At 46.5% G+C, this 11,034-nt stretch overlaps 1 protein-coding gene across 1 annotated transcript; it reads right to left on the reverse strand.

Moving 5' to 3' along the window:
- Positions 1–5,357: 5,357 nt before the first annotated feature.
- Positions 5,358–7,226, reverse strand: HOXD11 (homeobox D11). Its single transcript, XM_062498350.1, has 2 exons — positions 6,620–7,226; positions 5,358–6,046 (listed from the first exon to the last, which is right to left on the reverse strand). The coding sequence occupies exons 1-2, from the start codon at positions 7,224–7,226 to the stop codon at positions 5,811–5,813; spliced, it is 843 nt and encodes a 280-aa protein (XP_062354334.1). The 3' UTR covers positions 5,358–5,810.
- Between the last annotated feature and the right edge of the window lie 3,808 nt (positions 7,227–11,034).

The raw sequence follows: 11,034 nt of genomic DNA on the forward strand, positions 1-11,034 counted from the left end.
TCCCTCGGAGCGCCGCGTCCCCCCCTTCCCCCGCCTCGCCTTCTAGCAATTTCCTCCTCTTCAACAACAGCCCGGACAACCCACAGAGTTTAAAGAAACAAAATACTATTTTTCTTGACGCCGTTTTAAAGACTCGACTATTAAATCTAATCAGGAATTTTATGCCCATCAAATGGTTCTTTCATAATCTTTATTTACACTGTAAGAAAAGGGGTCCCAGAAATATCCCGGCTGAAAGTATCAGCCCAGAGGTTTGCGGCGGGTTTCGCCCAACAGTAAAGTTAAAACGATAAGCAAATGCTGAGCTGCTTTCCGCGCCGGCCTCGCTGCTGCTGCTGCTGCTGCTGCTGCTGGAGGAGCTGAATTCTGGGCGCCTGATTAGACATGAGGGCTCTTTGATTTTTTGTAATTGAAAATATTAATTTCATGCGTGTCACTGCACGGAAACTCAGATGACTGTTGTGATTATAATAATTTAAATATTGCGTTCGGGACTGGCAAACGGCTCCGTACGACCCTTCGCTCACGGTAAATCATGAGGGGTTTAAAAACGGGCAGCGATTTTTTATTGAAAATGAACAGTAGAAAGTTTAAGTTTGATGTAAATAGAAGTTGAATAAACATGCGAGAGCCATTGGGGAACTGGGGACTTAGGCTCTGGGCATTTAATGTCACTATTGTTTTAAATCATATTAAAATGGAATAAAGTAATTAACATTAATAAATAAATCAATATTGTGCAATAAATGAGATATACCATCTACATTAATATAAAGGTTTTGCTCTCAGAGCCCCATATTTTTCCGAACGAGGGTGAAAAAATGCCCCAACCAATGGGTCCATGCAGATGTAAATTACTGTTTGTAATAAAGCATAGGTGGACATTACAGTTTTCTCCTCTAGCAAATGTCAGGGCTAAAAACTGGAGGTTACCAGACGTGGTAGCAGGGCTTAATTTTCACTGCCTTATCTCCCTGAACCTTATTACTGGTGATATGATTATGTTTTTGTCTCGGCTGTGCCGGAGCATTCTCATAGTTGCAATTTGCTGTGTTTGTGTCTCATTATGTGAGGGGGATGGGAGAGGGGTACGAAAGGAGCCAGATATTTTGCAGATGCCTTCAGTAACAAACGTATCGCGAGAAATATCTTATTTTAAAAACAGGCTGGAACCCAGGAAGCTTTTAGTAAATTTCCTTTGATTTACTTGATTTCTCCATTTTATTGAGGGCGTCCTTAAATGCGCGGACTGTGTATTTTCTGCCACGCCGTTATATTGCGGGGACATTGAAGAAAATTTTATTTAAGAAACAAGAAAATTGGCTACGATATTATGCCCTTTCTTCTTTTATTAAAGCAACTGTCACGTTGCCCAGATTTCTATGTGCCGTATTTTCATAGAAAGAGTCGGCGTCTGGGCTGAGGGCTCAGATTCTCTAGATTTTTTTGACCGAGGTTAGGGGAGAGAGACTGCATACTGATGACATTATGCTTTTTCCTAAATATGAAAGCTTATAAAATAAACAAAATAGCACGCTGGTCTTTTCTTGCAGGGTCTTATTTCTGAGCCTAAGGCTCACGCAGTAGCACTGACGGTAAGCTCAGCTTCGCCCTAAGCCCCAGCCCTTCTCCTATTGTATTTCCATATTTTTGTGGACACAAAATTGCCTGAGTGTGATGAGTTTTTAGCGTGTATATTGCCAGCCTTCAGCCTCGGTATTTGTGCCGCACATTCATCTTTCGGCATATTCCTGCCGCATTTATATTTTAATTACAATATAAACAAATGCCCTCCTCGTTCTACGTAAAGGACAAGCCCAAAGACATTTGGAAATAGCTCACAATCTTTTCTACCTAGAGGAATTTAAGTGAGAAAGGGATAAAAAGGAAAAAAATAGAAGAGGTTACAGACACGCACAGAATCATCACATTTACACAATGGTACAAAAAAAAAAAAAAAAGCGGCATTTCCACGTTCTGGTGTATAGATACAATTTTCCAAAATTAACAGCGCACCCTGGTTCCCATCACCCGTTCCCATTCTCTGAGTTCGGCCTCACTGTAATTGCGAGGGGCTGAAGCACCTCGTATGAAGCCTAAGGGGCTCGGGGTTAGTGTGGGCTCTCACAAGGAGCCCTCTCATGCCAAGACAAACATACACAAAATCTTCGCTAAACATTTTCCCCTAAGAAAATGTACGTCCTCATTTTCCTCCGGGATACGGCTCTGACTGCAAGGGCTACCTCTGGCGTCAGGGATCTCAAGGATTTTGGATTGTACAATGCCATTTTATTACCGACGGAAAGGCTATTTCTAGGAAAGTGTTAACAATGAACTTCTAAAAAAAAAAAAAAAAAAAAAAGAAAAAAGAAAAAAAAAAAGAAAACAAACCACACACCAACAATCCAGCAGACAAAGTGCCAACAAATGCGTTCGCAAGAGACTGGGCTTTTAAAAAATACGGAATATGACTAGGACAACATAAAACAGATTTCGATGAATTCTGCAAGTAAGCAGAAAGCAGCGAAATCCTTTCTTTCCCCAGGTTCTGAGCAGCAGTGCAAACTGGAAGAAAACAAAAGATAAAACAAATTTTAAAAGATCTCAGAAAGACAGAACACGCTCGGTTGCTGGAGAACGCCCAAAAAATTCATAAGATTCACTTTAATTCTGTAAGCTCTACTTTCATTTTAATAGATCTCCATAGCACTTTTAAAGAGAGGGAATTCATTCAGCAATGCCTTGGCAAGGTGATGTTAAGATATTAAAAATATCTCCTTTTCTCTTTAGACCCTCTGTCTTTCTTTCTTAAAAAAAAAAATAAGCACTCTCAGGAGCTAATGTTAATCTCGCCTTTAAATGAAATACGTTTTTAACATTATGTTTTTTGTACCTAGAGGTTTAGTTAAGAAAATTCTCGAGTACGAATCAAAGATAAATTGTGGAAATGCATGTTTTTTATATTAAGTTTCTTCAACGAGCGTTAAGGCTGTCCTTAAAGAAGTAGCTAGATTTTCGTTCTAAGGAACGAATTCTGAGTACCTTCGGGGTTGGATTTTTTTTTCCCCTTTCTTAAAATTATGAGAATTTTTTAAAAGCTCCGATGCGTTATAAAAGATTACGACCAAAAAAAAAAAATTCTTTTAAAGTGACATATTTCTCCAGCACGTCACGGTTATGGGTTATTTGTTTAATAAATCTTTTTGATGCTTTATTTTCTCATTTGGAAGGCCCTGAAATCTTATCGTTACTTATATATTAGGTATTTTATTAGCAGTGGAATTATTATTAGGGGGGAAAAAGAGACTGGAGCACCAGAGGCTGCGGCATTGCAGCGCCTGGGCGCGCCCTCCTGTGGCCGCTGCCCGCCAGACACCGGGAATTTTGTCCTCTCCAGGTCTTTCTCCTCACTTCAATTTGCTCTCTCAGTCATGGGTTCCTTCCTTTCTTTTTAAATAGCAACTTAACACCGCTATCATTGAGCATTTATGCAAGATTAGTGCCACGGTGTCTCGGTTTCCGCAGCCCGCTTTTGCGGTGTTTCGGCATTTTGAAGGCGTATTAATAGGCTGAGATTAGACTGTTAAAGCACTGCAGGGAACAGAAAACCAAACGACTCGTTCTCGCCCTGTGGATTAAGGATCGGGAGACACGCGAGAATTTTGCTGTAAGGTCAGGCAAAATGCCGTGAGGAATTCCCCGCGAGTTTGCGCATTTCTAATTAATGGGCTTTGTGGGGAAGCTGCATAGAAACATCGTCTTTTTCCCTAAATTACGAGACATTTCCTACTTTTTTAAAAAAATCGTTTTTCTAAGCAAACCCCTCTTTTTCTCATGAATTAAAAAAAAAAAAAAAAAAAAAAGACCAAAAAGGAAAAATATTTTTGGGTGGAATTCCCAGGGCGCGGAAGAGAAAGAGAGGGAAGTGAGGAGCCCCCTGTGCTCCAGCTGGCAGGGAGTGGAGCAGGGCACGCTCACTGCACGACGCCGAGAGCTCACCTCGACCCAGCCGGGATTTTCTTTGCGTTATGATGCATTTGCTAATATGGCCAGCTATGCGGTAAAATGTGTGTGTGTGGCTGTGCGTGTGTGTGAGAGAGAGCGAGGGAGGGAGGGAGAGAGGGAGACAGAGAGAGAGAGAGAGTGGGTGGTGGTTGAAAATAACAGAGGAACCTTAAGGCGCCTAATTATTCAGAAAGGTTAAAGGTGATGACCTTGACATTTTGGAAGTTCAAAGGCATACACTTATGTTTTTCTTGCTAAAGTGTTTAAAAAAATTTTTTTTTAGTCATGCCTCCCTCCTCTTCTATTTCTCTATTTTTTTAATTCTCCGTCTTTTCCTGACTTAGTTGGCACTTTTGCCTTCCCTGCCTGCGAGCGTAGCGAGAGCCACCTCGTCCTATTCAAAAAAAAAAAAGCAAATTCTTTTCTCACTCGTCGCCTTTATTGCACATTGCGGAAATCTCTTTTTCGCCCACCAGAAGGTGTATAATATAACCCAATTAAGCTGTTTAGAACCTCGGGTTTTATGGTGTTGTCTAGACAGTTCAAGGTTTTGTAAACAGCCCAGCCAGGTCACGCAAGATAAAGCGGCGAGGAGCGGAGCGGATCTCCTCCGGGTGCCGGCCCCCGGCGGGGCCCGCCGCGCTGCGCTCGCCCTGCCCGGCAATCGCATTTCAGAGAACCACCCCTCTGCTCCCAAACGTGCTGCGGATGGTTTTGGTTTGGGGTGCTTTTTTTCTTTTTTCTTTTTTTTTTTTTTTAATTTCTTCCGTTTTCTTTTTTTTTTTTTTCTTTCTTTATTTTTTCCCCAACTAGTGCCAATTGTTTATAGCTCCCTCTTGTCTGATTCCCTCGGAGCCCTCGGTCTTTCCGCCTTGCTCTTCGCTAACAAGTAAACAGTCACTGACGTTGGGGATTCTGGGCTTATTTGGAGCCTGACCAGCTAAACGAAAAGCCTTTTTCGTTGTTTATAGTAATGGTAGCACCATCAGAAGTGATGGTCCGCAGACAGCCATGTTGGCTCTGTCTCACAGCGAGCGGGGAAGGTACACATACCTACAAAGGGAGTACTAGGCATCTGAACTCTTACTTAATTAAAATGCTTTTAAAATAACCCGACTAGGCTTCCTCACGTTATTATTTAACTGAACTTGGCTCTAACCCGGAAAACGCTAGGATCCTTCGGAGATGGAAATCCATACAGTGCACGGAAGTTATAACCTTAACTTTACTAGAAACCATTTATTCACATGAAAAAGACAGTGGCCCATGCTTTTGGATGACAATAGAAACATATATATATATACTTTATATATAGCGAGCGTACATTTACCATCTCTTAAATAAACCGCATTCACTTAAAGGGAGGAAAGTGTTATCCTAGCTCAAAAGCAACGACAGAGCCCCCCCCGAACTCAACGAATTGTAAGCAACGACTACCAGACACACTGCAGGTCCATTGCTGGTACTGTGGGAGAGGAAAAAAAAAGCACCTTTGGCGAAAAACACTCGAGAGTGGACAGCTGGATTTACCCTAGTTTCCCCTTATCAGGAATCTGCTCCGCCAAGCCCCGAAATCTCCAGTGGCCATTCAGTGTGGGGAGTTGCACATGAAAATGAAACTTTGAGTTCCGCAGGGTGGATGTGTCAAGTAAACAAATTAACTTTTGCATTCAGATGGTAGGTCAGAGAGACCGATATATTCTTTGTTTTTCTTCTTTCTTCCTGTTCTCTTGCTTTTTTTTCTTTTAATTTTTTTTTCTCTTTTTCCTTTTTTTTTTTTTTTTTTTTTTTTTTTTTTTTTTTTTTCAAAACAAGGGATTCCCTGTGAAATATTGGAGTCGATCTCTGTTCAGTTTCTTTTCTTTCATCCTTCGATTCTGGAACCAGATTTTAACTTGCCGGTCAGTGAGGTTGAGCATTCTGGACAGCTGCAGTCTCTTCTCTTTGTTTATGTACACGTTGAAGAAAAATTCCCGTTCCAGTTCTCTTATCTGATATTTGGTGTAGGGGCACCTCTTTTTCCTTGATCGCTGGGGAATTGCTGAAATCCGAGAGAGGAGAAACTGATTTAGGCTATTGCTACGATCATGCTCAGCTAGGATTTGATCAGAGACTTTGATAATATCCCATTGCCTCGAAAGCAGACCTCTAGCACTTCAAAAAATATTCCTGACGCTTATAATCTCCGGGTGACTTAGCAAAAAAAGCTAATATTTCCCAACTTCTCCTTAAAAGAGAGCTCTTCGAGCAATACAGAGAGATATTTAAATGGGCTGGAAAAATTCCAAGTTTCTCAAACTCCTCTCACACACACCCCCCGCCCCAAACAAACGAAGATCTTAAGCTCTAAACCGAAGGCAGCTCTGAGCACTACCTGTGAAATCTCTCCGTCTCCCCCCGATGAATCAACAATTTAATAACAATTAATATCCTCTTCCAAGAATACCTTAAGCCCACCTAAATTGGTTTCCTATCGTAAACACGCTTTACAACGGTAAAGGAAATCTTATAGGATATATAAAATCCTTTGGATGCTTATAAAATTGCACATAAAATGCGGCTTGACAAAGTGTTGGCCTTGTACTCTTGCCCCCAATTTACTACTGATACCTACCTGAACTGTTGCTCTTCTCTGCAACAGCCTCACCAGAAGGGGAATCGGCGCTGTTTGCTGGTGTCACTTTCTTCTCCTGGCTGGAAGGTGTTTTACTACAAGTGCTGTTCTGGGCTTTCAAGTCGCCCTTCTCCGCGTCCCCCTCGCTCTCGGAGTGCTGCTGGTACGGGGGTCCGGGGGCTGTCTCGTAAAACTGGTCGAAGCCTTGCGGCAGGATGCCGTTCCTCCCCACCGAGCTGTAGAAGTTGGAGGCGGCGGGAGACGGTCCGTGGTGGCCGCAGACAGGGTCCGTTTTGAACAACATTTCCGTCCTCCTGTTCGCAGGCTGCAGAAAGTCTCTGTGCATCACCTCTTCAGCTGAGTAATAAGGAGCATAACTGCCCCTATACTGCCATTTGCTGCGCTCTAATCCGTATTCCCTGAATGCTACTTCGCGCACAGGTTGAACATGAGGTAAATTAGAAGAATAAGGAAAAGTCATTTGACAGGACGACGATTGAGACAAAAAAGAGGGTTTCGTCGAGAAATCTGAGGGTGAGACGTAATAGGCGCACCCTGGCAGATACATATTGGATGTGCCGTGACTGCAATCGTCAAACTCAGTCATGTCTTCCTTTTTGCGATTGCAAGCAACCAGGAGGCTTCAATGCATTGAACAAGATCCATCTATTGCACAAGAGGGTTTGGACAGGATCAACTAAGAAAAAATCCCCACCGTGTGCTGACGTGCAATTCATCTTGATTGATTCTAGTGGTAATTATGTCACGTGACGCGATGTAGAAATGTCCTTATATCTATATCAGCCCCTCGGAAAGGCTCCTAAGATCTCTCCAAAGAGCCCTCCCAGCACGGGGAGGCGAGCGCGCCGTTTGTACAAATATAGCCGGTTTTAAGTCTCATCCTTTCAGCAGGCGATGTGAGATGCACGTAGGTGGTGCGGATCACCTGGGGCCGCGCCGCCCGGGCAGGCGCCTGCCCACCGCCGGAGCCCGGCGCGGAGCCCCACGGCGCGCAGCCCCCCGCCCGCATCTCCGCCCGGCCTCCCCGGGCAGCGAGGGGGGAGCACTGCCACCGTCGGGGAAGGCAGCCCCCGGAGCGAGGGTTGGGGGCTCACGGACGGGCACCCCCGGCTCGGAAACGTGATCGCTTCCTCTTTAGAGGGAGCGATACTCTCCGGCCGCCGCTCAAGCAGATGATGAGCGGGTGGGTGATGGTTCACTCAGGAAAGCCAAGTCCCATTCACACATTGGAGTGTACGACCGGATCTGCCCGCCCGGCTCCTGCAATCCACAGTTGGCATCAAAACCGCTCACGAAATTCAAAGCCTGAGTTTCGATCACCTCGTTTTCCCTCGCTTATGAGCCCAAACACTGCGCACTTGTGTCAGGGCGCCAAACTGAAATGAGAAATACGCAAACAGAACATCTCTCAGCAGCCGCATTTACGAAAGGGAGATACTTTCGGGCTCTCTCTAAGGGAGAGGGCTAGGGCAGGAAAAGAAGTCCACCAAGCACGGTTTCCTTGGGAAGCAGAGCAGCAGACAAAGTGACCTCTGTTCCCCTGCCACCAACTCCCACCAAAATGTTCATTTTCATTGGAAGGGAAAAGCAAGACTCGGGAGCGGGCGACACGCACAGCAGCCGCCAGCCCCGCTCCCGCCATGCCTTCGAGGGCTCGTTTTTGCCAATTTTCCTTTTTTCCTTGAAATATGATTTTATGCAGACAAGCGCAAACAGGGCCGCAAAGACTGAAAAGAGGAGAAAAACGAATACACGCCAGCAACAGCCCTATACTCGACCAATTCCTCTTTCCAGAAACATTTGCCAGCTCTCTATGGGAATGGGTTTTTTTTTTCCGCCACCGTACAGCACAGCCAGGTTAGCTCCACCACCCACATGTCGCTCTCCAAATAAACCCGATATCTGGGCGAGCTCCCCAGGCCGAGCACGGCCGCCTCCGGACACCCCGGCAATCCCGGGGCAGAGGCTCCGGCGAGTCGACAGGCCCCGTATCACCTCCACAAAGGCGGTCTCCAGGTCCCATAGCAAGCGGAGAGCCCGGCAGGTGGGGAACCGGCCCCACAGAGCTCCGGGCAAGCGGGGGGAAGGCCCGTGAGCTCCCCGGCTCCTCGAGGCGGCCGTGCCCGCTGAGGACTCGGCTCCGCTGCTACAGGAGCCTCCTGCTCGCCCCCGGCTCCCCGATGCGGAGAGGCTCCGGGGGCCGGAGCCCCGCAGCCCGGGCTGCGCCCCGCACCCTGCCCCCCGCCCCGTCGCCGCCACCGCCACGGCCCCGGCCCCTCCTGCATCCCCTGGCTCCCCAGAGCAGTCGAGGGCTACCCAAGGGGCTTCCATGCCGCAGCCCAGATAGCCCTTTCTAAATATAAAATGACCAAAGCCAGGCAGATATTATGGAGCTCATTCTTAACACCCTCCCACCGCCGCCTCTTTCTCTCTTTTTCTCTTTTCTTTGTACAGTTGTTTATTGTTTTCTGTTTTTTTTTTTTTTGCTTTGTTGCCTCATTCTCAAAACACCTCAAACGCCACATATTGCTCCCAGCAGATAGACTCTTGCAAGTTGCAAGTTATCACTAGAAATCAAAGAACAGATCCGCCATTCCCTCCCTTCATCGGCTTTCGAGCCCTCTCGGTTCTGCTGCAACAGAAAAAAACAACCTCCCAAAAATGATGTCTGCGCAGTTAAAATGGCTCCTGTGTCACTAATTACCCTGGACCTTGCAGCAAAGCAGGGCAGGGCTCCGTTTGGATTTTGCCTCCCCCCCCCCCCCCAAGGTTTCTGATCGCCTATCTCGTCAAGAGAGATGGTTCTGGAAACCTATGGAGCTTCATTTTCTTTACCGTTCGAACAACTAATTGCGCCTTAGCCAGAATCTTTCGCCTTCTTTTCGATGCAACAAGCCTAGCATCGATTAAATTTTGGCGCAGGAGCCAACCGGTTTCAACTAATTCAAGTTCAAAGACATGGCGACTATTTAGTACGAGTTAGTACGAAAGACCTCTTAGTCCTTTAAGAAACGATCTGAATTGGGAAATGTGAGACCAATATCACAGCAAAGACCCCGCTAGAATAAGGCAGAGCTGGGGGTCCCCGCCTGCCAGAGGATTTTCACCCTGGGGTCGGTCCCAGCCCAGCTCTGAACATTACAATAACACCCCTCCACACACACTCCCCCCTTTCTTTCCTTTTTCCCTTACGCAGATTAAATAGCATCGAAACATAAATGCACATCATGTACACAGTCAGGCGAATACTTTACCGTTAGGCGTCTTGAAACATCTGCAATCGTTGCCTGGAATCACCAAGTATTCAGGTCCAAGAGACATTTCCAAATGCTCTCCGTGGAAATTAAAGCGACTTGCGTAACGTTTGGGCTTAAAAATATACCCGGTCCGGCTGGAGAAGATGCGGTATTTTTGTGCCACCCAAGATAAGACACTAACTTGACCTTAACTTTGTTATGGCGCCCCTAGTATCTGGAGAACGTGAACAGACACTGTCTGGCAGCTCTCGTAAAAACCGACTGGAGAAGAGATTCTGAGTCATTTCATTTATTGCCACTACAGTTCTGCAAGAAAGCTTTTCCTCTCTGCCAAACTTTAATTATTTATGCTCTTTTAGGAAGCACAAAGGCATCCAGAGCCATTCCCAACAAACCAAGTTGCGTTTGCAGCCTTATCAAAAGAGGAGGAATGGAGAGCCTCCTCGAAGGGCTTTATCACGTTTAGGCTGCGGTGGAAATGCAAAGATGTTTATGTTTGAGTAAATAAAGGGATGAACCGTCGCCTGCATGCTGCGGAAGGATGCGGGCGTGGGCGCAGCAAGCGTGTGCCCGCTGCTCCGTCCCGCCCCGCTCACACCCGCAAAGGTTGGTACAAGGGGGCACCGGAGAAAACACCCGAAATAATCCAGTCGAAGGGCGTGGAGCACATCCACCTCACTCGGGTGCATCTCCTGCGCACCCAGCCGGCGTGTCGCACACGCTTGTGCACACATGTGCCCGGGGGACAGCTCGGGTGGGTGTGCACAGGCAGGGCGCGCCCCGCGCCTGCAGCTCTGCCACGCGTGTGTGCCTTGTGCTTCCCCACGCCCGAAACACTGTCCTCGCCCACCGCTTCAGAGGAAAGGATGAAGCCTGGAGGGTGGGCACGCGTGAAATCATGCACCATTTTCTACCGCCGATGTGTCTGTGCGCGGTACGAGCCCGCAAACACGTACGTCCGAGTGTGCACACACGGTTACGCACAACGGGCTCTGCTGAAATGAGTGCATCTGTAGACACACAGGAACATCCAGAGGTACATAAAGATACATAACACACAGACTTTCTCAACAAATAGCAATTTAGATCCTACCTCCTCTGTCTTTTCTCTTTCCGTAGGCGATTTGGACTAGGAGC

This window comes from Cinclus cinclus, chromosome 9 (assembly GCF_963662255.1).
Source record: "Cinclus cinclus chromosome 9, bCinCin1.1, whole genome shotgun sequence".
NCBI classification, from domain to species: domain Eukaryota; kingdom Metazoa; phylum Chordata; class Aves; order Passeriformes; family Cinclidae; genus Cinclus; species Cinclus cinclus.

Bases quoted from the DNA above. Each gene is read 5' to 3' on its own strand.
- HOXD11 (XM_062498350.1), bottom strand. From the start codon at position 7,226: ATGACTGAGTTTGACGATTGCAGTCACGGCACATCCAATATGTATCTG. The intron at 6,047-6,619 runs GTAGGTATCAGT...CTCGGATTTCAG, and splicing joins AGAGAAGAGCAACAGTTCAG to CAATTCCCCAGCGATCAAGG.